The 26872-nt window shown below is 38.9% G+C and overlaps 1 protein-coding gene across 5 annotated transcripts in view; it reads left to right on the top strand.

Moving 5' to 3' along the window:
- Positions 1-26872, top strand: part of DIP2B (disco interacting protein 2 homolog B) — a 246041-nt gene that overhangs the window by 168607 nt on the left and 50562 nt on the right. For 2 of the 5 annotated variants that reach the window (XM_082421289.1, XM_082421285.1), the window contains exons 4-12: positions 365-490; positions 10614-10826; positions 13552-13707; positions 14190-14312; positions 18201-18398; positions 19845-19936; positions 21653-21763; positions 23412-23535; positions 24148-24257. In XM_082421289.1, coding sequence (XP_082277415.1) covers positions 365-490; positions 10614-10826; positions 13552-13707; positions 14190-14312; positions 18201-18398; positions 19845-19936; positions 21653-21763; positions 23412-23535; positions 24148-24257 — 1253 coding nt within the window. The remainder of the gene's footprint in view (positions 1-364; positions 491-10613; positions 10827-13551; positions 13708-14189; positions 14313-18200; positions 18399-19844; positions 19937-21652; positions 21764-23411; positions 23536-24147; positions 24258-26872) is intronic. The other 3 variants (XM_082421286.1, XM_082421287.1, XM_082421288.1) reach the window with 3 other exon arrangements.

The following is a 26872-nucleotide window of genomic DNA, read 5'->3' as shown; positions in this document are numbered from 1 at the left end:
CTTGAAGAACAGAGAGTGTCCTGTAGGCACCTGCACAGCACGCATTCCGTTCAGAGGTCGGGTCCCCACCTGGCCCAGATCCGTGTTAGACTTTTCTTCTCTCTCCACCCCCACCCCCATCTCCATCAGCCCCTTTTCTGCTGTGTTAAGCAGTCTCATTATCATTCTCGGCTTCATTTTCCTCCCTGTAAATTATCCTTGACTACTTCTTTTGTCTCTTTTTCATATTCATTTTTGTTATAACGCAAATGATAAAAGTCACCTAAATATCCCTTTTTAACGATTGAGGCAGTGATAGTTCAGCTCACAGAAGTAAACACTTTGAGAACCAGGACCTAATAAATGCAAATGTTTAATCTTTCAGATATCCACACAGAAGCAGTTCAAGCTGCACTGGCAAAGCATAAAGAACAGAAAATGGCTTTGCCCATGCCAACCAAAAGGCGGTCCACATTTGTCCAGTCTCCTGCAGATGCCTGCACACCTCCTGGTAGGTTTATCAGAAGCTTTCTGTCTGACAGTTAACTACTTTGATGTTTCTCAAATGACTTCTGCCTTTTCTTTTCTGAGGTAGGAGCCAGAACTCTTCTCCTGTCATCAGAGGTGTATGAGAGTACACACTGAAGGTGACAGGTTTTGATTGTTGCATCATAAACCACACACAAAGAGAGGCCTCAAGAGTAAAGCTATTTTTTAAAAAAATTTCCTTCTGAGTTTTCAGCATTTCCTTGCTGTAATCTCCAAACTCATATAGTCATAAATAAATAAAGCCAAAGCTTAGGGTCTAAAAAATATCCTTCTGTGGTTAAATATAATAGTTATTCTCATTGACATCCAAAATATGACCCAGAGTCATATATGTCTTTAACAAATTTATACTCCTAAATCAGATGCTTTTTCTCTGCAACAATCACAGGAATATGTGGTCTTGGGACAAAATTTTTTTGTGTCATGAGAGAGAGAAGTCATGCAAAGTTATAATAAATCTGGAAGACGTATGTAAGTGTGTTTATATGTGTTAATATATTTTGTATATGTTTATATGTTTTTAAGAATCCGCTTTCTTTAATAGGATCAGGAGATCAGCGGGAACTAAGAGGCCCATCCCCATCCCCTAGGCTTGGAAGCCTTACCCCCCACCCCCATAAATTCACATTCGAGGAGCAACTGGAACAACTTCAAGTTGTCTTTTCTATTCAGAATCTTTCCCAAAGCTTTAAAAAAAATTTTAGATGAAATCACAGACAGAATCTCGATGTAGGCCTCTGAGACTAAACATAGGAAATCTGTTTCACAGCCTCAGTATAGTGTCTGTCTCGCTACCATCACGTTACTGGTAGTGAAATCTTCGGGGGAAAATGTTTCCTGTACTGTTTTGGTCTCAGCGACTTACCCTGTCTTTTGGGGGAGCTTCCCAGGAAGGTTACCTTTGTTGTGGTTGACTTTGATTCACAGCTGTCCAGTTGAGCTGTTCACGCTGATCCTATTCCCTGGCCTGGGTTTATATTAATAGTCTTCTCCTAGGTTTTGGCTAACTTCTCAGAGCATTTGGGTGTGCTGTGGGCTCATTAACTGTGTGTGCTTTTTTTTTCTATACATCTGTGGTGTCAATATGTTCAAAAGAGAAATAGCTCTGTGGCTTCAAGTGTTTCTCAAAACGTAACACAGGATACCTCTTGCAGACCATCACAGTGAGACATTTGGTGTCTATAGTGGCGCATACTTCCAGCCCACTCTTTCAGAATCTTGGATGGCTTCCCTTCCGCATTAGTACAGCACCAGTTGGGTCCTCGTGGACAAAGGGGGCTCTCAGTTTCGTAGCTATTCCTTCCTGGCAAATTCTGCTGCAGCGCGGCTGAGGGTTCAGTTGTAGTAAATGGCAAAGGGTAGGGAGCAATGTGACTGGGGGTTCTTAGAAACAATCCTCTCCAGAACTGTACTGAAGAAATGCAGTTTCACAGTAAATAGTCTGCTCCCATGGCCTCGGGTGAAATGTGAGAGTGCAGCAAAGGATCTTAAGAATGCTCGGAAGGAATGGAAGCCTTTTCTATCCCCTTACAAAAGTCATCGCCTGAGGGGAATTTACCAACTCTAAATCACGGCTATTCATTGCTGAATGAGACTATAGTCCTTTGGAATTCACCACAGGCCTCTGTATTTCTAAACAGTAATGTTCTCCTCTGTCTGCAGCCTTAAAGATGTGTCATCATTTTCTTGATCACCTTGTGGTTTTAATAATTTCATGATTGTAAAGATTCAGTCCTCTCTCCTAAGACCTTTATTCAGCAGAGCAGAGAAATAAAAAGGTTTCCTATCCATTTATGTCCTCTTCCGGGAGCTCTGAATAGTGCATGAGAGATGTTAATATGCTCTTAGAGACATCAGTGTTGTCAAATAGAAGAGGAATTCTCTCCCAGCATGAGCACTGAGAGTACCCCACGTAGCGGTTTCTAACATGGCCCCCACATAGAGCTGGGTCTTGATGCTCTTGTTCAACAATTACACACGTGTCTGGGACAAATCCTGTGCTCCAGTGTGAGCGAATGTGTGGGAAGGACTGTATCCTAAGGCTTCCGTTAGCACCTTTCATGTGGGGGGATAGAATTTGCTCTTCGTAGGTTAGGATTTGGATTCCATTCTCTCCAAGCATCGGAGAACCACCGGTTAGAGACTTGGCTGTTGCACTTTAACCCTTTATCGCTATCTCCCAGAACCTGTTACAGCCCAACCCAGGGATGGCAGGTAGGTTTCATCTTGCATATTTACTCTGATAGCCCCCCAAACCCTGAAGTTGAGAGGAAATGCTGAAGCTGCGCTCAAGGGGTGGGGAGGAAGAGGAGAATTGACATTAATTATTGCTGGTTATAGACTGATTTTTTAAAAAACCGATTCTAGGCAGCTATAAAAGTGACCTTGCTATGACTTTCTTTCTAGAAAAGTTGTGCCAGTCTTGCAGAGCAAAATTAACCTCAAATTTCACAGTATTTTAGTTGTGTTTTCCTTTGCGTGCTGAGAAGCCGCACCACACACACATCACAAAACATGTTTCCAGTCAGAGCCCTTACTCTGCACGTGCTGTGCCAGGTGAACCTAGTTTCTGGGATACCTGCTAGAGCACGCTGGCCAGTCGGCTTCTTTGGGAGGCACCCAACACATAACTATCGGAATTACTGAATTGATGGAAATTTAGAGCTGTTTTTGGAGAGATTTAACAAAAAGGATTTAAGGAGTAAACTATGTCATAAGTCTTGGCTTTATTCATAGTATCATATAGTCTGGAAAATATGGTAAACAGCATGAGAAATCATTTGTCTTTTGTTCATAAATCCTTCTCAAATAATAAAATGTCAGTCAGCCTAAAATTTGCTTATTGATATGTGCACTGCTTTCTGTCTTGTGGATTGGAAAATTTAAATTCTCCAAGTTGGTAGCAGTCTATGGTTCTTTTAGTGCCTGTGGCCTTTTACATAGTCTTTTAGACTGCTTGAATCACTGCCATCCAGTTCCCTCTATGTGCTGAAACCATTTACTAATGTCATGAGGCAATTACCTCAGCTCTTTCTGTGTAGGGGTTCTTTGTGTAACACTATTACTCATTCATACAGATAAACACAATGCAAAAACTACAGCATATATTTTCTCTCCTCTAAGCTTTTTCTGCACCCGTGTGGACTTACCCTACACTGCGTTCTGAGGGTACACAGATGAACAAATAGACCACATAATGACCCCAAAGCACAGTAAGGTATTTTGACTGACTTGTGTAGAATGAAGCTTAAAATTTAGAGGTCTGTGTCCACAGGTCTCTGCTTGAAAGTGCCTACAGTAGTAATTCATAGGGCCGGACAGAAGAGAAATTTATCTCTCTGCATTTCTATATATGAAAATGATGCCCATGAACAGACTGGGATATTGTTATACTTTTAACACACTTTAATGATGCTTTATAGAATTATACTATGTAAAGGACTTTCATATACCAGTGGCTGCACTGCCTCATTTGTTCCTCATAACCAACTACTCTGAGAATTGCCAAGTCCAGACTTCTTTAGAGATGAGGAAACAAACAACCTTATAGTCACGAAGTGATTTGCCCCAGGTCATTCAGCAATTATGTGTCAGACTCCTTTCTTGATTTTCTTTTTTCTCTACTAAAGTGTCAGGTTTGGGAAGTCCTTTTTTACTTAATAGATACTCCTGTATGCGTGGTCCTGGAATGGGTATTATTGCAAACAAATTGAATAGCTATTGCCTTCTGAGAGCTTATAGTCCAAAACACATAATAGATAGTTACCAACTTGGAGAGTTTCCCCGAAATATTCTAATTTTATTCAAAACCACAAAGTAAACAGAGATGGCAAATCAGACCTCTATAAACGTGGTCTAATTAATAGATTTGGATCTTTTAATATCATACTTTCATTATTGGTATGGGTTATGAGCAAAGCTCCATAATTACTTGGACGATTAGTATTCAATATTCTTTAAGCCAAAGCACAATAAAAACCCACTCTATCAGATTGAATTTGTTTATTTCAATAGGTTATTGTAAAATTTAAGGTTTTCCAATAAAAGTAATTTCATAGTTACCATTTCTTGAGTACCTCTGTGTACTGGTCAAAGGGCTAAGTGCTTAACATATATATTTTTTATCATTTGTTCTCTCAACAATTCTCTGTACCATTTTACAGATGAGAAAACAGATTTAAAGAGACTCAATAACTTGCTCAGACATCTGTTTCTAGCTATGTAGTCAGTTAGATAACCTGAAAGTTCTCTCCTAGAAAGAGAGGAAAGAAAATTTCTCTTTCGAAATGCTAGATAGAATATAACCAGCTTCCTTTTAAATACAAACAGGAGCAAGAGGAAGAGAATGATCACTGAAAATCAGTGTGATGAGATGCAGCTGACTTTGGCTGCCCGGGGAGAGGGGAGACAGTAAACAAGGAGCCTAAATTTTAATTACTATAAGGGTAGAAAAGATAAAACCTTGGACCTGTGTAAGGTTGGAAGCTGGAATTGAGACCCCAAGAGGGACTCACATCTTTAGCAGAAGGGGGAACTAGAAAAAATTAACCTGCCAACAAAAGAAGACCTTGTCGAGAAAGCTTGCCTGTTGCCTGGCCTCAGAATTATGGGGTCAGGGACCTTCCCTAACAATCTGTGGTCAGTAGGTACAAGAATGGAATTTCAGTGTCCTGCCGGGTAAGAACTAACATTAGAAAGTGGTCCTAGGCTGATGATAACCTGGGGCACAAATGGTTTCTGGAAGGATACAGCATCAGTCCAGGGACTTACGATCCCCACAGATGAAGATCCACTGAATTTTTTTTTTCTTTTTCTTTTTCTTTTTTTTTTTTCTTTCTTTAAGATCCACCATGAAAGAGAATCAATAGAAAAAGAACAACAACAGCAAACAGTAGAATTAAGACCTGTAAGAACTGATTTGCCCAACAGCTATCAGTGGGGCAGAGCTAAGATTGGACTTCAAAGCAGTCTGATTTTAAAAGCCTATTCTCCCACTTGGCATATTGCCTCGCATTCTGCCATACTGTCAAGTAAATGTTTTCTGGTAATTTTGGAGCTCTGACAATTGCTGCATGTTTGGTCTAACTTTTCAAGTAGGCAATAAGTTAAAAAAAAAACTCTCTTCTCACCCCAATATTAATTGTAATATTAGTTCATTTTGTGAGATGTTTTTTCATAGACCTAGGACAATACCTAGAAAAACTGGAGATCTCTTATAGGTAGAGTGACCCCGGAGTAATTATTACTAGTGAGTGCCCCTCCCTCGTAAGTATCCCTGTTTGGATGTTAATGGTTGGGCAATGCATGGGCCGCTGCTGATTAGGCTCTACATAGTGATTTTCAGCCCCAGCCAGCTCTCTGTCCACACAGGTTACTGTGGGATGCTGGAAAATCTCTTGAGTAGCTCTGAACATCTCCCTAAGCCTTGTCTGGTGAATCAGTACTCACCCTTGTTGAGTTTAGTGCTAGATTAATCTGTTCAGAATTTGTAGCCCAACGTAAATTCAGAATGGACTGCTTCCCGAACTAACCTTTTAATCTTCTCTTCCATATATGCTTTTACTCCCAGACTGCCCCTTCTTGGGTCTCTAAAGCTTTTCCCTCCTAAGCTTCAAACTCTATCTTTGCCTACATGGAAACTTCCTTTGCCTCTCTTGAAGCTTCTGAAAGTCCTTAATTCCCCTGGCCCACCAATGCAAGAGAACATGACACTTTCCTGCCTGATACCACCCCTTCCCGCCTGCCAACCCCAAACACACACAAAAATTTCTTTTCATGGGCTCCAGAATATTGTACACTAACTGTACAATGGTTAACAGTTAATGGTTGTTTCCTTTATTTGTTCTTTGAAGCTCCCATTTTCTGGCCTAGTTTATGTGGCATATTTTGGAATAGTTGTTAGGATGAGGTCTTTCTTTCAGTGAATCTTGACTTACCTGCTGTTCTAAGCTGGTATCTGGGCCTAATTTGGGTATCAGCTCTCAGAACCCAGTGGCAAGCGCTGTCTTTCCAGGAACTTTTGCAGCTTGCACTATACCCTCAGGTTGTATAGACTAACCTTCAGATGTTACCATCCTCTCACCAAGGCATCTTTTTCACCCCTACAAACCTTTTAAAATCAGATTTGTTGAAGTGTAATCGACATACAATAAGTTGCACATATTTAAAGCATATGCTTTGCTATGTTTGACATAGCAAAACTGTGAAACCATCACCACAATTAAGATAATGAACATATCTATCACCCCCCCAAAAGTTTCCTCATAATTCCCTTGTAATCTCAGCTCTCCCCATCCCCATGAGGTAACCACTGATCTGTTTTTTCTGTCACTATACATTAGTTTGCATTTTCTAGAATTTCATGTTTTTGTATTAATAGAATCACACAGTTGTTCTTCTTTTCGGTGGGTGGAAGGTCTGACTTCTTTAACTCAGCATAATTATATTGAGATTCATCCATGTTGTTGTGTGTATCAGTAGTTCACTCCTGTTTATTGCTGAGTAGTATTCCATCATAAAGATATGCCACAATTTGTTTATCCTTTCAGTTGTTGATGGACATTTGAGTTGTTTCCCATTTTTAGCTATTACAAATAAAGCACCTATGAACATTCATGTACAAGTCCTTGTACAGATAGATATATGCTTTCATTTCTCTTGGGTAGATACCCAGGAGTGGGATGGAAAGATAATATGGTAGGTATTTAAAATTTTAAGATAAACATTTTTAGATATAATAGATATATTTTCTACCAAGAATAAGGTAGTCATTTCTAAAAATGGCTAAAGAGTGCTACAGCAGTTAAGAACAGTTAGTAAATTCAGGACTTTTCTTCCCTTAAAGTCCACAAACTAATTGTTTATATGTTTCCTAATTGGTTATAAATGGATTTTAGGCTTCTGGTGATCAGTATTAAATGATACTGTGTTAAAATCACATCAGTTAGAACCTGAAGGTCAAACTGTGTTTCCAAAATAGTTTTCTGTTGTGTAGACCTATTATATTAATAATATACAAGAAGTTAGGCAAGGACTTTAGTTACGATGGATAAGAGTTGTGAGTTCCTGTTCAGCCAGAGCAGAATCAGTGGGAAAATGATAGCTTTATTTCTATTAATATTAATTTAATCTTGCCCAATTTCCTACTAATCCATAACAATTTCATGGGTGACAGTTACTTTAAAAAAAAGGTACCAAATAAATGTATGAATATTTAAGGGAGCTTGTTTTTATCTTTAAAAAGACATAGTCCTAGAGCAGTGCTTGCGTTTTGTGTGATCTTAACATGCGATCAGTTGTAAGCTTTTCACAGCCACAGTTTTGTGTCTGTGAGGTAACATAGGGTGGGTTTTTCAGGGCAGAAGGGGACTTGATGTTTATTGGCCACCTGCTATATGCTGGCACTGCTGGTGCTTTCTGTAGCTTGTCTCGTTTCGTGGTCTCACACAGCAGTTAGCACAGAGGCGAGTTTCCTTAGCTGACTTATGTGGCCCTTAGCAACCCAGTGCTGTCTACTCGTCCAGCCTCATCTCTCGTCAGTACCAGCTTTGCATCCTGTGCTTCAGCTGGTCTCATTTCTTCCAGATCTACAAATGTGCTTTGTTTCCTGTCCCCTCCCAGGTTTCTCACATGCTGTTCCCTCTTCCTGACTCTCCTCTCCTAAGTAATTCCTGCTTACCGTTCCCACCCTGGTTGAGGTCTCACTTCCTTGGGTGCCTGCCTCGAACTCCTTTAAGACTCTAAGTCCTGTTAGAGCAGGGACTGTGTCTTCTTGCTTACCATTTTATTCCTACCAACTAGTGTAGTACTTAGAGCATTTGTTGAATGGACGAACAAGCAAACAACCTTCTCAGATGGGTAATTTTGTCCCCAAGTCACATAGCTAGTAAGTGGTGGACCCCAGAGTTCAAATGGAAGGAGCACACCAAAGCCATGTTTTTTCCACTGCGCTAAGCCTCCCCACAGTTGTAGTCACTAAACACTCTGAGGAGGACTGGCAGGCAAATGAGGTAGTTGAATTGAAACAATATACCTAATTACATGTTGATCCAATATAGGAACATAATGAAGCCAATTTTCCATAAACCTAATCATGAAAATACTGGTTTTACTATCTTCTTAAAATTGAGTTATTCTGATTTTAGACTTAACACAGATTACAATAAATGATTCGGTAAAGACAGCCTGCAGATACAGTGGGGTTTGTGGGATCCTGAGATGTATCACCCCGAAAATACTTTATTCTTAGGGTCAGATTCACCTGTCCCATTCCTCCCACATGTACTTTTTTTTTTTTTTTAAGCATATTTGCAAAGACAGAAATCTCTGCCTCCCAAGGTACAGATGAAATGTTAGAATATTTTCTTGGAGATTATGCAAAAATGTTTTCCTTAAGTAACAGGTTACAGATTCTGTTACTTCTCTTTCTCTGTATTTTCCTTTAATCACCCTCTGTTTAATTATAAATCTCTTTTCCTTTTAAAGAACCTCATCGCTTTATCCCTTTGGAGTCTGGTCACTGTTTACCTCTCCAGCCTCATCTTTTGCCCTTCCTTCCCTCCTCAAAGTGTGCTCCATTTACATGGAAGTACTTCAGATCCCTGACTGAGATTGGTGCCCCTCCTGTGAAACCCTTTGCTCACCCCATTTCTTAGCATCTGTTATATTCGTATGAAATAGTCTGAGGAGTTGTGTATCTCCTATATTAGATGGTAAGCCTTCTTAGGGCATTTACTGTCTCAGAAGAATTCATACATCTCAGAATCCCCAGAACCTGACAGTTCCCAGCACATATTACGTAGCTAAGTAGTACATTGTAAAAAATAAGTAAGTAAGTAAGTCAGTCTTGGGCTTCAGATCTCCTTCAGTATGAGAGAATGAGTCAGAGGTAGTTCAGAGCAGGAAGCAAGGATGTAGTCATTATTCTAACTTTCTTACTCCGGATCTGCACAATCTGACTTCTAGATTAAATTAGTCTTTTATTGTTCGAATTTCCATTGTCAGGTTTTAGCAGTGTTCTAGCCCTGTTTGTTATCTGTTTGGCTCTCTGAACCGAAGTAATAGAACATGGACCCACAGTTTCACCTGAGTTAGAGGAAAGAGTTCAGCAGGACTAACCACAGAATATTTAATTTTTAAAAAATTGAATGAAATTCCATCCACAGGCCATAAATTATAACCCTCAAAATCATTTAGAAGGGTTTATCTGACATCAGACTAAATGCCACTCTAACTTGTATGACTCGTAAGCTCGGAGCCCTGGAATAAATTCCTGACTTCTGCTTCCCTTGGCTATCCTATATTTGGTTGAATTTTTCTTTTTTTTTTCTTTTTTTCAACATGCTTTTCTAATTTAGACCTTATTTTCCTGAAGTCAGAGCCAGTCTAAATAGAGACATCAGTGAATTTCTCACAGTTCTCTGACTGGGAATCAAGGAGAGAAATACAGATCTGTGACCTCTCCAGTCACGTTTGGAGAGCTCACCTGTGCCCTGTGACCAGCTGGCTTTTACACTAAAACCATGAATGCCTCCAGGCTGAGCACTGTTTCTTATTCCACATAAGAATAAGTCAGTTCCTCAACACCTAGTTCACTATTTGGCACTTTAGTTGTTGTTACCAAAAATAAATGTTTATATTTCCCATCAAGATCATTTTCTTTTAAGTAGACTCTAATTAGCAAGTACTTACGAAAATCAGTATAGCAGCCTATCACAAGGCTCTCTAATAAAGAGACTGAGGAAGATATAGAAGCACTTCAGCATTATTTGAACATAAGGAGATAAGCCAGAAGAATTTAGATACTGATTAAGCTCAGAACAGAAAAACAGTGAAGTTTAAATGTTCTAAAATGGGTTTTTTAAAAGAGCTTAAAATTACCTCTAAAATTTGGCTGCTTTATTTTTGCAGACTTTGGTTCATAAACCTTTCCTTGAGATTCTCAAGAAACTTTACATATTAATCTACCTTAAGAATATGTATGTTCTTTGCTGCTGTCAAAATTGAATGTGTGATCGATGAGAAAGATCTGAAAGCCCTCTGTTCTAGGCAGGATCGAGAACTTCTTTTTTTCTAATTCCACACAGACACGTCTTCGGCCTCTGAGGATGAGGGCTCTCTGAGACGCCAAGCTGCGCTCTCTGCTGCCTTGCAACAGAGCTTACAGAACGCTGAGTCCTGGATCAACCGTTCAATTCAGGGATCGTCCACTTCTTCATCCGCATCTTCTACGCTGTCCCATGGAGAGGTCAAAGGAACCAGTGGGTCTCTAGCTGATGTATTTGCCAATACTCGAATAGGTAGGAGCTGGATCTACCCGAGAAGCCCAAATTATGTTCCATTTGGCTCCCAGTATCCAGGAAATAGGTTATGATTTGTATTAGGTTTTTCAGGGTGGCCTAAAAAAAATAGAATCAGAAAGAACATGACAGTTAATGAGGCAAAGAAGGAAACACGAGCATTACACTTGGAATGATAGAGAGCGTCTGCATTATTGGTACATAGTATTGCCCACCTGAAGCCATAGCTATTTCGATAAGCAATACTCAAGCTGCAAGATATAACACCAGTCTTAGTGTGGTTTATCCCTATTGGAGAATATTCCATCAAGTAAAAGGTGTTAAAAGATGTAACGTATTAGATTTTCCCAGGATTGTTGTCTACATTCTCTCAAACAAAAAAAATTAAACCTGAGCAAATTCTGAGCTAAGACAATGTCAATAAGACCCTTTTGTCTTTAGCATAAAGACTGGATTTATTGTCCTTGCTGCTGTGCTATTGCTACAACGGAGTGTGCGGGCTGAGAATGTCGGTGCTCTGTGAGCTGCTACCTGCTGCCAATGCTCCTCTATGGAGTATAGCTTTCGCTTGGCTCTGCTTTGTGTGTGTGTGTGTGTGTGTGTGTGTATGTGTGTTCTAAGAGTCTGTGACATCTGCAGATAAAGATACAGTTCAGATCTCTGCTTTTGCTTAATTAGTTGGTACACATGGCACTAAGTGATGTATATGAACATCATGTGTCTGTGATACTTTTCCTTGTTTTTTAACAATCCACTTGCATTTTGGTGTCTTAATTTTTATATCACTGACCTTCCTGTTTCACCTTATATATATCTTTATTCTATTAATTGATTTCTGAAAAGAAGAACTTGGAAACCTTTCAATTTAAGCCTATAATTGTTAAAGAAAACAGCTACCTTGAGGGTATGCTTGCCTACATTAAAAGGCCAAGTGCCAACAACTGAAGGCTTGTCCTGCACTCTGAGCTGTGCCCTTAATCGACTGAAGCTCCCGAAGCAGCTGCAGATGAGCATGCTCACCCCTCTTCTGCTGGGAGGGTAAGACCAGCAGAGCCATGTGGGGTCAGGCTTTATTCCCACATTGTCCAAAAGAGAGCACTTTCACTTGTTAAAAATATTTTCCGGATACCCAGTTAACTTTACCTGAATTTTTGTTAACAAAGATGATTTCATCTGACCTCATATCTCATATTGCTTCCACTCTGAAAAGTTATTGGTTCAGGTACCCACAGGAACCGTTTTATCCAACATTATTGCCTTTTGGATGTCTGCTCTAACAGAAGTAATTTCATGTTTCTAAAAGAAAAATTTGAAAGTACAGCTAAAAGGAAAAATAATCTACAAACACACTTCGTATGGATAACACTTCAGTGTTATCACTTTCATGCATATCCTTCTAGACCGTATTTGCATCTAAATATGTAAGGTTTTGTTTTTGTTTTTACAGAAGTGAAATTGTACTAAATATAATGTTCATAACCTGCTTTTATTAGCAGTGTATCACAGGCATCTTCTATATCATTAATACAGAATTATACTGTTTTTTTAATGGTTTCAAATTTTGCAACTGTATGGCTATGCCCTAGCTTATTTTAGCCGTTTCCCTATTTTGGACATTTAAGTAGTATCCAGTTTTTTGCTATTATGAAACTGGAATGAACATCCTCGAACACACAACTTTGTGCATTTGTTTGATTATTTCCTCTTAGGATGTTTTCCTATAAGTGGAATTGCTGGGTCAAATAAAAATGTCTATTTTTAAAGCTTTGTTATCACATTATCCTATAGAAAGAATATACTGCAATATACTTGTGCAAAGTATTTAAAGCTTTTAAAAATATTAAACTAGTAATTATAGACTTTTGGGGCATGGAAAGCTTACTCCCAAATTGATTTTAGAAATTGTTTATATTATGCTTTTCCCCTCTTTCATAGTTACGAGTGACCTTTCATTATTCTTGCGAATTGTGTATTTTGCTTCCTCTAATTTTCGTTTTCTTCTTCTAAGTTTTTTGTAACACATCCCTGTTGAATGGCTCTCTTCCAACTATATCATTATTTCTTTATAGTAAGAATCCCTACATGAAGCAGAATATAACAACACTGTTTAATCATGCTTAGAGCAAGGGAAGAACCTTTTCTGTCAAGTAGATCCAAGTAACCTATTGGTTATTTTATAAAAATTAAAAGCGGATTTTATCTGGTTTTCTTCATTTGGGAACTTGAGCAATCTGACTCCCAAGACACAATTTCTGTCTTCAGTGAAAGAAGAAACATAGATAAACCAACATAAACATGAAGAAATGCTCAGAAGACTAGACTGTTAGTAGCCATAATGATCATACTTTGATTTCATTTTGAAGTCACTTGCAATTTTTATTTTATTATGGTTATTTCTATAACATTGGATTTCTACCAGACTTTCTGTGTAGAAAACAACGTTTTTGAGAAATATTTGATATGCGATTTGATCTTACTAAGGCTGCTCAAGTTCTCAAGAGTAATAATTTTAGAAAGCTGATATGCCCTGGCTTAACCTCTTCCTCTCTCATTATATCTTGCTAGTAAAATGTGATTTTAAAGGTTGTTTTATTGGAGCTAGTGTCCCATTTATGTAGTTTTCTTTCTTCTTTAAAACCAAACCAAAAAAAAAAAAAAGATTTAAAGATTCTTATTTTTACTGCTAATGTAATATAATTCTAAATTTTGGTTTCTTCCCTCTTAGAGAATTTCTCTGCTCCCCCTGACGTCACTACAACTACCTCTTCTTCGTCATCATCTTCCTCAATACGCCCAGCAAATATTGATCTACCCCCATCGGGGATAGTTAAAGGCATGCACAAAGGATCCAACAGGTCCAGCCTCATGGATACGGCTGATGGTAGGCATTTCTGTTTGATAGCTGAATAGGGCATATTAGTTAAACAGAAAAAATTCGAATTATAAATAGCAGTGCCTGATGTCCAGCAGTGGCAGAACTATACTGCGATTGACCTACTCACACAGATCATCTTGAGCTCCCTCTTTGCAACGTCTGCACTGTAGCAGCACTAACACTTGTTCACACTTAGTCTATACTTTCAGAAAGATACTCTGAACAAAAAGTATGGAAAAAGAAAAGAATGCTATGAGAGAAAAGGAATGTTAGATGAAATATTTAAACAGTATTAATAATAGCATATTTTTTCTCTGTTGTCATAAAAATGATAATGTACGTATTTGTACCTGTTTGGCCCAGTTGAAATAGAATGAGACTGTGGACAAAGGCCAAACATCATTAGAAATAAAAGCTCCTAAGAGAATTGAGGAACTGAAATATCCCTAAAATCAATTAATTTTAACTTACCATTTTTTCCCTTATAGGTGTTCCTGTCAGTAGCAGAGTATCCACAAAAATCCAGCAGCTTCTCAACACTCTGAAACGACCCAAAAGGCCTCCCTTAAAAGAATTTTTTGTGGATGACTCTGAAGAAATTGTGGAAGGTAGTGGTAATATTAACAAACACGTATATTCCTTAGAAATTTCATAAGCAGTTACTACATGTTAGGTGTTATAGGATTTAAGGATGAACAAGGCATCGTTTTTGGTTGAAAGAGTTCATAGCTTTCTGCTCTTTATATTTTAAATCTCAGATGAAAAGTAAAGAGGGAGGGGAGAGAAAAACAAAGAGATAACTATGGAACACAGACATATGCTCTTTGAAATTAGGAACAAACACATAATTTTTAAAATTGTTTATATTTGGCATTATCCTAGAACAGGAGTGTCAAATTCGATCTCAAAAGTTCGCCCATTCTTTTTTTTTTTTTTTGGCCGTGTTGGGTCTTAGTTGCTGCACGTGGGCTTTCTCTAGCTGCGGCGAGCGGGGACTACTCTTCGTTGCAGTGCACAGGCTTCTCATTGTGGTGGCATCTCTTGTTGTGGAGCAGGGGCTCTAGGCGCACAAGCTTCAGTAGTTGCAGCATGTGCGCTCAGTAGTCGTGGCTCACGGGCTCTAGAGCACAGGCTCAGTAGTTGTGGCACACGGGCTTAGTTGCTCCAAGGCATGTGGGATCTTCCCAGACCAGGGATTGAACCCGTGTCCCCTGCATTGGCAGGCAGATTCTTAACTACTGCGCCACTAGGGAAGTCCTGCCCATTCTTTTCTGATATAACCCAGTCGTTTTGTTAAATCAACCAGTCAACACATATATGTATCTGCTTTAACATGGTAGATCGTGAAATAGGTTCACGAAAATACAGTCACTTCCTTCTTCCTTCATGTTGTTGTTTACAATTTAGTCAAAACACATACTATAGGTGAAAGCTGAGTTTAGTCAATAAGTATGTATCAACTGGTACAGGCAGTTTGGAGAAGGGAAGAATTCCGTTTCATCTGTGTGGTTAGGGAAGGCTCCCTAGAGGAAGTGATAAGAGTGATTTATTCATTCAATAATTAAAAAAATATTTAGGAATAAAATAATATGATGTCTAGAATTTAACAGAAGGATTGGGAGGGGACTATATGGCGGCATAGATGGAATGAGGGTGGCCATTTGATAGTTCTACCTAACAAAAGCTTTCGTCCAAAGAACTAAGCCTTGGTAGCTTTGCAGTCCATTTTTACGTCCTGAGGCTAAGAGTAGGCTTTGATCACATCAGACCTTAATGGAACTAGGCATGTTGGTAGACCAAATCCAGTCTTAGCCCACTTTGTACAGCAGGAAGCAACAAGCAACCTGACGTATGAGGTTAAGATGAATTTCTGTTTCTTTAGGAGTCACTAAACTCATTGAACTATGGTCATCTTTCTTGATGGACTGATATTTTCAAGGTGTCTGTGCCAGTAATATTCTCTTCAGTCTTTTTAGTACTGTGTATTGACTAGGCAAGTGAAGGTCAAGGTTTAATAGAGTCATACTTGAGCAATATTCATACTTGAGCTCAATTAGAATAGAGCTAACAGCTTTCCACTAATTTTAAATAGGCAACAATTTTTTATTTGAATGACAATTACCTTTGGAAAAGAAAAATACCTATATGTCTTTGGAAGTCTGGAAGAGTGTGCCCCAGGGTCTGCATTGAGGCCTAATGGATGGCAATAATATACAGACTTTTATGACCAGAACTATGCCTACCATATATACAATCTGTCCATAAAAAGAAAACTATTTAGCATCACCCATGTTTATTTTTATACTTAATCTGGTGGTTTAGGGTCTGAGAATATGCAAATGTTATTGAGTTGGGAAGTGAAACTGTTAGTTTTGTATCAGTAGAAAAATGAATGACATTTTAAGTAAGTTTCCCCAACCTGTCATTAAATTGAGCTGTAAAATAAAATTTATTTCATATTTCATTTGCCCTTCTAATACTTGCTGCTCGTTCCATCTGTTCTCTCTTCTATAATGCTTCTCTCATCTCCTACTCACCTGGCTAATCCCTACCCTTCCCCTCCCTTTAAGACTCAGCTCAGGCATTACCTCCTCCAGGTGGGAGACCCCATCCCCTAAGTTGGGTGGCATGGCCCTCTTCTGCCCTCTCTGTACCTGTCTCTGTCATGCACTGGTAATGTTTACTTAGCTCTGTGTATGAGTGTGTCCCCACTGTACTCTGGATACTCCTAGAGGGCATGGGCCCTGTATTCCTTGTACCCGGTATTATTAGAAGCAATAAATGTTTGTTCACAGAATGATATGTGCAGCATTTATCTTCTCAATGTTTATCACATCTTGTATACATAATTGGCACTCAGTGAATACTTGGCCTTTTGTTCTATATGTAAATTACCTTTCCTGCTATGAAAATGCAGGATTTTTTTTTTTTTTTTTTTTTTTAAATTTATGGCTGCATTGGGTCTTTGTTTCTGTGCAAGGGTTTTCTCTTGTTGCGGCAAGTGGGGGCCACTCTTCATCACGGTGCGCTGGCCTCTCACTATCGTGGCCTCTCTTGTTGTGGAGCACAGGCTCCAGACGCGCAGGCTCAGTAATTGTGGCTCACGGGCCCAGTTGCTCCGCGGCATGTGGGATCTTCCCAGACCAGGGCTCGAACCCGTGTGCCCTGCATTGGCAGGCATATTCTCAATCACTGCGCCACCAGGGAAGCCCTTTTTTTTGCTTTTTAATGTTTGAATAATATTTGTTTATTGTAGAGAAATTAATAGGACTTAAGTTTTGTCTATGTGAAAGAATATGAAATATTAGTCACCTCCAGTTTCTGGAATTGCCCATGTTAATGATCTAGTGCTTTTCTTTCTTGTCCCCCAAGTTCAGTTCAATTTAATTAACATTGATTGAACAACCATTATGTATTAGGCACTATAGGCAATAAGAGGAATATGAACCATGTCTTCTCTCAAAAAGCTCTCAGTCAAGGGACCTCCCTGGTGGTCCAGTGGTTAAGACTCCACGCTTCCAATGCAGGGGGCCTGGGTTCAATCCCTGGTTAGGGAACTAGATCCCACATGTCGCAACTAAGGGTTCACACACCGCACCTAAAGATCCCACGTGCCGCAACGAAGATCCTGTGTGCCACAACTGACACCCAGAGCAGCCAAATAAATAAATAAATATTAAAAAAAAAAAAAGAGCTCTCAGTCAAAGGGGGAGAAAAAATTATAGAGTAGTAGAAGCTCTTGAGCATCCTCAGTGCTTTAATAAGGGTGCACTAGCACACAGTGTGGAAGCACTAAGGAAGGAATGGCCCCGGGCGGCTTTCCAGGGAAGGTACCATTAGAGCTGCATCCTGAGAAGGATGAATGCAAGTTCACCAGGAGGCAAAGGGATTGGCCATATGAGATGTGCACAGAGGTATAGAGACATGGAAGGAACATTGTCATTCATGCCCATTGTCTGCCTGAGTCCAATATGACCCTGTTCTATCCCCATTTTATAGATGAGGAAAACTGAGGCTGGGATAACTCGTTTTGCCTCAGGTCACACTAGTAAAAAGTGAATGTAAGCTTGGGTTTTCTGATTCATAGTTCAATGCTTTATCATTAAACATAACCTGGTGAGGTGGAACCGGCTTTCTAACATTGGACACAAACTAAAGGTCTAAAAACAAGCTTACTAAAAATTGTAAAATTGCTAAACAGAAATGTATGTTTTGTGTTTTTTTGAACGTTCAGGAATTTGCTTTGTCAGGGTCAGGATTTGTTGCATAAAATATATTAAATATGATTTTACGATTATGTGGGGAAAATGAATTAAGGCCCAGTTTGTGGATTACTATTTCTAACGATGTCCTTTATTTTCTCAGAGTGAGTTTAAGCCAGATAAAGATAAAGGGAAAGGGGAAATATATTTGAGATTAGAGACCTAAGTTGTGTTAGTTGGTATTTGTACTTACTTCAGATCTTATTTTCATAACCTGTTGGGGTTGTTTTGGTACAGTACCTCAGCCAGACCCCAACCAACCCAAGCCTGAGGGACGGCAGATGACCCCTGTGAAGGGAGAGCCATTAGGAGTCATCTGTAACTGGCCTCCTGCTCTTGAGTCGGCCCTGCAGCGCTGGGGCACCACTCAGGCAAAATGCCCCTGTCTGACTGCACTGGATGTAACAGGGAAACCAATTTACACTCTGACTTATGGTGAGTTTCAGGACTCCAGTTCCTTCCTTTTCTCCTAATAGTTCTTCAGATTATCATGGGTAATGTTATCTTGCTATTTAGCAGTTACTGGTCATTGTGTTTCAATAGATCTTTTAAATTATTTTAATAGGGTCCTAAGTTCTAAGTACAGCTGTTGCCAAATATTTTCTTTTGCTAAAGGGACTGTTGCAAGCCAGCTGATATTTAAAAGAAGAAAGAGACTTTTTAGATCCACTGATGTTTAAACATTAGGAGAGGATTTTAGGAAGACATTTGGGCAGGATTAATGGCGTATGGTAAAAATCAGGTGGTTTTATCTAAAAATTGAAATTGGTTACTTTTTAGATCTTTGTCATTTACTTCATCCTGCCTGTTGCGTGTAATAGGCACAAAATTCTATAATGAACAAAGAATCAGTACTTTTCCATCTAGTTTTGTTTTATAAATTTTTTAAATAACTTTATTTTTATTATTTCTTTTTTTAAATAACAAGAAGAATAGATTCAACTTGGGCTGTGAGATTTTGTAATAGTTTATTCAGACAGATTCCTTTTTACCTTCACAAGTGGTATACATTGTCCATAGATCTCCATATAGAATATTTTAGAGAAATAGTTTTTATTTAAAGAATTGTACAGATTGACATGAGTTTCCATCTTCAATGCCCCTCTGAATGAGTTGTGTGTAAAACTAACATATCTTTGCAAAATAAAATGATTTCACTTTCTTCATAATCTAAAATAAGAATTTCTAAGGGTGGTTGGGGAAAGGAGCAGGAAGAGGGGAACAATAGGCTTTTCCCCCTAAAATTGTTTTTAGCATTCATTTCAGAAGCTGTACATTAATCTCATCCATGTACCCTTTAAGAAAGCAGTCAACTAGCCAAATCTTTACATGTTTATTTAACATCTTTGACTATATCCACGTTTCACATAGTTAATTTCCATTTTATTGTCTGTTTTCACTGAAATACAGTGGTATGGAATGCTCAATCATTTGAGTCATACTTTTACTTTGCACTTAACTTCAGGTATCCAGTATCATATGTGTTAAGTGTTTCTTCAGAAAAAGCTTAGAAAGAAGCTGTCTTCTGATTTTCAGTCCTGTGATAAAAACTTGTTTCCTTCCCTTTAAATCTGATCAGCTCACATCAAATTATTTCTAAAGATATTCATATTACTTCAGAGAAGAATTTGAAATATTATCTAAATCAGAGTGAGCTTTTGGTGATGTTTCATTTTTGCTTGAAGGCAGCACTGGCTTTCGTAAACTAGAGTGAGTGTAAAGCAGTTTTTGTGGTGGAGGGCCTCTCTGTGTGTTGAGGGTGATGCTTGTCTAATGTATCATTTGCTAGTGGCCGTTATCTCATTCGGTGTGCTGATGAACTGAATGCCCTCTTGCTGAAGTAGGCCTGTGTTTTTCTATATGACTGTTTTCTTTTTCCAGGAAAGTTGTGGAGCAGAAGTTTAAAGTTGGCCTACACACTGCTTAATAAACTGGGGACCAAAAATGAACCTGTATTAAAACCTGGAGACAGGGTAATTGGTTTTTTTGTTTGGTTGGTTGGCTTTTGGGGGTTTGTTTGTTTGTTTGTTTGTTTGTTTTAGGGAGGTGATGTTTACTGTTTTCTAGCATGCACATTCTGGATTTTTAATGTACAACAGCACAATTTATATAACTCTTACTCTTAGAAAATGAAAATGGTTTGGTTCCAACCCAGGTTATAATTCTTGCATTTATAGTTTGAAGGATATTCACATGTCTCTTTACTAATGAAAATAAAGAGAAACCTAAGTCTTTCTGTAAATAAATATTTCAATATTTAGACAACAAAAATAGCAATCAAGTTTACTCTTTGATTTTTTTCTTTGAAAAATGCCCCATAAAACTTTCAAAACAATATTCTGGGGTTTTGTGTGGACAGGGAGGGAGACTTATGTTACTTCTAAGAAGAAACAAATTGCCATCATTAATTTCTTTTTAAATTAGAGGTGACATTAAAAATTTTTTCAATATTCAAAGGTTTTATTCACTTTATAAATAAAATTACTTCTAATCATCAAACATTACTTTTCATTTGGACTTGTAGAATGAAACACCAGCTACATACACAACAGAATTCATTTTAGTAGGCTCATGATTACAAAATTTCCTAAACTAGCCTTCTAAAGATTTTAATACTTCTGCATTTTGGCAAAGGGCATCTAAAGTATGGCTTTTACTTTTATGTATGACTTGTGAGTGTATCATAATCTTCACTGAACCCTAAGAAGGTAATTTCGTGTCTTCCTAACAACATGGACACTTGTGTGCAGAAAGGAAATGGGTTGTTTAAATGTCTTGTGGATTTAGTATTTTTTTGAGAACTCTAGAAGGTTCAGAACTGAACTTATCTTGGGAGTGAGTTAAGAGATTTGCAAGTGAGAGAAAGAAAGGGAAAAACAAAAGTCCAGTGACATAATTAAGTTTCAAATATTAATCTGTGAATATCCAAGCCAAGTAACAAACTCCACAACAATCGTGACTTCTGTGTTTTTGCATTCCTTGAGGAAATTAGGATGGGTCAGTTACCTCTGATGCATTACAGGTGAGATCACAGGTTTGAACATATTATGGAGGTTTCACTGTTTATCTTTTGTAAATGAATTAACTTTATATTCATAATGGTTTCTGCCAGTATTGCTTATACCTATTACCAAATGCCTTCTTGCTAGTATACTTGCATTGTTGGTTAAGTGAGTAAGGATTAATGCAATGAATTTGTTAAAAAGTAAGAAACCTTAGGTTTGCCCTAAAGTGGTAATTGAGTCCATCAATTCTTGTAGGTTCTCTCTGAGAGATATAAGGCTTATTCTTTAATATGTTAGTCTATCTAGAGAGATCCATCACATTAATTTTATTGCTTTAGCCCTGCACTAAAGTAAATTGCCTTAGGTTTTCTAAGTAATTAACTTACTACTGAAGGTGAGTTGTTTACTGCTAAATCACCAATAGAATTAAATGAAAAATTCTTATGGTGATGATGATGATGAATTACATTATAGTCCCCGAATTGTGCCTAGTATAATCATGGGAATAACAGAGATCTTTTTAGATTTGTGCATCCTTCTCAATAACTTAATTTTCTTTAGGCCATTAAATAGTCTGATGTATTGTGTTCATGATAAATGTCATATATAAATCTATCACTTAGTGGCATTGAAAGCGTTAGTCTCCTCTTATTCCTCTGTATTGAATGTCATTATGTACTACAGGTAGCCCTGGTTTACCCCAACAATGATCCAGTCATGTTTATGGTGGCTTTTTATGGATGTCTCTTGGCCGAAGTGATTCCAGTGCCTATAGAGGTACCTCTTACCAGAAAGGTAACATTGCTAAATTTAAGAGAAGTGTAGCCTGATGCGACATGGCAGGCATTGGGTTCTTGGATCAGTTGACTCAGTTACAACATTAAAAAATAGTCTGACCATTTTCTTAAGTACTTAGCTTCACTTTCCAAAAACATGAAAGCTGTAGAAAATTTATTTATGAATATTTATAAGTTTCATGAAAATAACCTGTTTCCAACCAAGATAGAATTTTTCTAGTATTATATATCACTTAAAAGTTATGGGGACATACTTGACTTTTCAGCGATTACCATTTATAAAGCGTACCACTCGGGAATTTCCTGGCGGTCCAGTGGTTAAGACTCGGGCTTTCAGTGCCGTGGACCTGGGTTCAATCCCTGGTCGAGGAACCCACAAGCCACGTGGTACAGCCAACAACAACAAAAAAAGTACCACTCTCGGGACTTCCCTGGTGGTGCACTGGTTAAGATTTCGCCTTCCAGTGCAGGGGGTGCGGGTTTGATCCCTGGTCGGGGAGCTAAGATCCCACATGCCTCGGGGCCAAAAAAACAAAACATAAAACAGAAGCGATATTGTAACAAATTCAATAAAGACTTTAAAAATGGTCCACATCAAAAAAAAGTACCACTCTTGCTTCAGAGACTACAGATAATCCACATTTGCAATAGGTGAAACCTTTCTGTGAAGGGATTTCCCTTAACTGTATCATAATCTGGGGCCTCCATTAAGTCGAAGGGCGATGCAGTGATGTTGTGTTACTACTCAGGGGTACAGAATTTACTTTGACCACACATCCGTCCTACTAAAATAAGCATATGTGGCAGATGTCAAAGTTTAACTGAATGATTTCTCCATGAGCTGTTTGACGCTAATTTTCTCATGCAGTTTATTATTGGGAGTTGATGGTGAAGACAAATATGGTGGAGACTATGGATTTATAAAAGAAAAATTATTTTCTGAAAGGAATAAAGAAATTGGTAGCATGCCTGAAACTCTGGTTGATGGGTATAGTATCTTTAGATTGGTCAGGAAATCATAGGGTTGTTCTTAAATTATTAAGTTGGCAGTGTTTATGTGGTTTCATAATGATACTTTTAAGATGAAATTTTAATGGAAATGCTTTAGGCTATCTCTTTTGGTTTTTTCCTCGGCTATTGCTGTAAGGCTTAAATCTACCTCCTTTAAAATAGAATAATAAGGAGTATATGGCCTTGGATATAACTGTCCATTCACTTTCATTGTAAATTTGGACATTTGGTGTCCATTTACATTATTTATTTTGTTCTGACCTGAATTGCTTTGCTTTTGGATTTGGGGGTATGGCTAGGTCAAGACAGCTTAACTATGTTCACTTTTATTTCCTTTCCTGAGATTAATCTAAAAGAGGAGTGTTGCTGACCATTGACTAAAAAGGTCACATTTGGCTGGTGGAATTCATCGTTAGCAATGTCAGATTAATAAAATGTGATTTGCACTCAGGAAATCATTGTGTTGTAGAAATTATTTGGAAGAACATATTGTCACTGGATTTTGACAATTGCCAGATATCAGGGGGTTCCATGAATGTGTCACACAAGTGCCAGAGTGTTACTAAGTGTCAGGTTTTGGGCTTGAGTATGCTCACGTTCACTCCCCTACCTTGCTCATTATCTTTTCTCCACAGGATGCTGGAGGGCAGCAGATTGGCTTCTTGCTGGGAAGCTGTGGTATTGCCTTAGCTCTTACCAGTGAAGTTTGTCTAAAGGGATTGCCAAAAACCCAGAATGGAGAAATTGTACAGTTTAAAGGTTAGTAATATTTGTACCTGAATTATCAGTTAAAAATTAAAGCTGAGTGCTTTAATTAGTGTTTTAATTTAATAATAGCTAAGTACTTAACATATATTTTCTTATTTAATTCTCACAATCTTATGAAGTAGGTACCATTATTATCCCCGTTTTACAGGTGAGGAAACTGAGACACAAAGAGGTTAAGTAAGTTGCCCAAAGTCACAGCTAATATATGGCAGAGCAGCAATTTGAACCCAAATCTGTCTGATTCCACAGCCCACACCCTTAACCTTTATGCTGATGGTTGGAAAAGCTACCACTCTGTTCACTAAAGCTAAATGCTACATGTAGAGACAGAGGATAGACCACTAACCTCAGTGCACTTCCACTGCCAAATGGACCTCCCAGTTGTTGAGGTAATGTCAAGGCCTGGAATTAGCATGTGGAACGATTGTACTTTTGAAAGAAGGTATAATTGTCTGGTGATTTATCACTAAACACTAATAAAGATATTTTACTGATTATAAAATGACCTTGATTTGGTCTCTTGATATTTAAAATGACCAATTCATTGTGAACTCCTTTCCTGATGGCTTAGGCAATTCAATCTTTATTTTGGGTTTGATTTAGGTTGGCCCCGGCTCAAATGGGTTGTAACAGATTCCAAGTACCTTTCAAAGCCACCTAAAGACTGGCAACCCCACATCTCACCTGCTGGTACAGAGCCAGCATACATTGAGGTAAGTCCTGAGACTAGGATGTACATTCTGGCTTTTCCTTTGGCTTCAATTGCTGTCCCACAAAATTTAAAACTAACTTTTGTAGTTTTAATGTTAGTAGATCCTCCTGGTTTGTTAGATTTCCATCTTTTGGCTTGTAAAATGCCTTATAGTGGCCCTTCTTTTCTAATTATTTTGAACATAAATATATATTCAAGAGAAAGACAACAAAGAAATTGATCCTTGTCATATAAGAAAGTTACAAAAGACTTAGAGAAGTTCAGAGGTTAAGAAATGCTTTACTGGGCTTCCCTGGTGGCGCAGTGGTTGATAATCTGCCTGCCAATGCAGGGGACACGGGTTCAAGCCCTGGCTGGGAAGATCCCACATGCCGCGGAGCAACTAAGCCCGTGAGCCACAACTACTGAGCCTGCGGGTCTGGAGCCCGTGCTCCGCAACAAGAGAGGCCGTGATAGTGAGAGGCCCGCGCACCGCGATGAAGAGTGGCCCCCACTTGCCACAACTAGAGAAAGCCCTCGCACAGAAACGAAGACCCAACACAGCAAAAATAAATAAATAAATTAAAAAAAAAAAAAAAAGAAATGCTTTACTGGCAGAGATATTTTTCTGCTGCTTTGGGGATGGGAGTGGTGGGGGGTGATGGGAACCAAGAGACTGGAGAAATGAGGAGGACAAATAGCTGTGCTTGAAAAGAACAAATTTAACAGATAAAGAGCAAGAAGAAACAGATGGCTAGAGGGTTTGGTATTAAAGGTTAGTGTAGGAACTTGATATATTGATAACATAATTCAGTTGAGGGATTAAGTCCTACTGCATACCAGGCACCAGGCCAAGTGCTTTATTTTTTTTTATTTTTATTTTTTTTTAATTTATTTATTTTTGGCTGTGTTGGGTCTTCGTTGCTGTGCGCAGGCTTTCTCTAGTTGCGGCGAGCGGAGGCTACTCTTTGTTGCAGTGCACGGGCTTCTCATTGCGGTGGCTTCTCTTGTTGCGGAGCATGGGCTCTAGGCACGCAGGCTTCAGTAGTTGCAGCACACGGGCTCAGTAGTTGTGGCTCACGGGGCTTAGTTGCTCCGCGGCATGTGGAATCTTCCCGGACCAGGGCTCCAACCCGTATCCCCTGCATTGGCAGGCGGATTCTAAACCACTGCACCACCAGGGAAGCCCAGGCCAAGTGCTTTATATGCATTATCTCAGTCAGTCCTCACAAGTACCCTGTGAGATGGGGGGCTGTAATTAAACCTGCTTAGTAACTGAGGAGACTAAGACTTTAACTTGAGTAACCAACCAAAGGTTTGTCTAAAACCTTTGACTCAAAGTTGACAGAGCTGGGACTCAAACTCATATCTGTTTCACTCTAAAAGCTATGCCCTTGAGTACGCTGCATCTTGCTTGAGACATATTAGTAAATGCTCACCAACTGTTTGCTAAATTAATGAATAAACATCCATAAATTTAAAAAAAAGTTTGGGGAAAAAAATCCACCCAACTGGAGCCCTGTAGTGATAACTTTGGCTATAAAAGGGAAGAGAGTGGGCAGTAGCTTTGAGGTAACGTGGTGATGTTGGATAGAAGGAGGATTGCTTTTAAAGTTGGAAGGGATCTGGGTACATTTAAATGACAAGTAAACAGGTGAATAAAATACCAAATTTAGCTCTCAATCCATATCATCTCCCAGTGATGACGTGGTTCACCCCTTCATCCCCCTTAAAACTGCTCATTGGCTTCCCTGACTACTCAGCTCGCCACTCCTTTTCAGTCTTCTTTATTGGTTCTTCCTAAAAGGTGAAGTGCCCTTCATTATGTGGCCCCTGCTTAGCTCTCTGACCTCATGTAGAGCTACTGTCCTCTACATTTCTAAGCTTCTGCTATTCTGAATTAACTTGCAGTTTTCACTTGGGACCCTCTTATTACCCACAGGACGTTGCTAGTGAGTTTCAAGTATCCTGTGAGTAATAAGGAGCTTTTAAAGGGTTGTCAGCAGAAGAGAGATAATAATAAATATGTTGTTAAAAGATTTATCTGTTTGGTGGGGTTAAGAAGGGAAACAGGGAGCTTTTATAGTTATCCAGGTGAGCCCAAGTTCATGGTGATGGGGATGGAGAAAAGTGGTTGGATGGAATTGAGATACAGTAAGAAATAGAAGAGGCAGGACTTAGTGACTAACTCTGGAGAGGGCGGAGGCAAGAAAGACACTTGGGTTTCTGACTTGGGCAACTGGATAGATGATGGATGGCATCCTTCGCTAAGATAGGAAGTACAGCAAGAAAAGTTTTCATGGGCGAAAGGTAGAGGGGTGGTGTTGGCTGCGTTTCACAGGACTACGGGTCATTCAAGGGGAAGGGTTGACCCACTGAGTCTGGATCTCTGGAGAGAGGTCTGGGCTGGAAGTAGAGAATTGGGAGTCAACAGGAATGTGGTACCCTGATGAATTAAAGTGAAAAGAGAAGAGGAAGGACAGAACGTTCAGGGAATGCCAACATTCAAGGGATGGGCAGAGAAAGTGGAGGGAAAGGAAAGAGAGAGAGAATATTGAATAGGAAAGAGGAGTATCACAAAAGCCAAGGAAGGAGAAAGTGTCAAGAAAGGAGGTGTCAGATATTGCAGAAAGGTCT

This window comes from Balaenoptera physalus (genome assembly GCF_965194825.1).
Source record: "Balaenoptera physalus genome assembly, chromosome: 13".
In the NCBI taxonomy this organism is placed as follows: Eukaryota; Metazoa; Chordata; class Mammalia; order Artiodactyla; family Balaenopteridae; genus Balaenoptera; species Balaenoptera physalus.
This window is presented reverse-complemented; position numbering and strand designations above follow the sequence as displayed.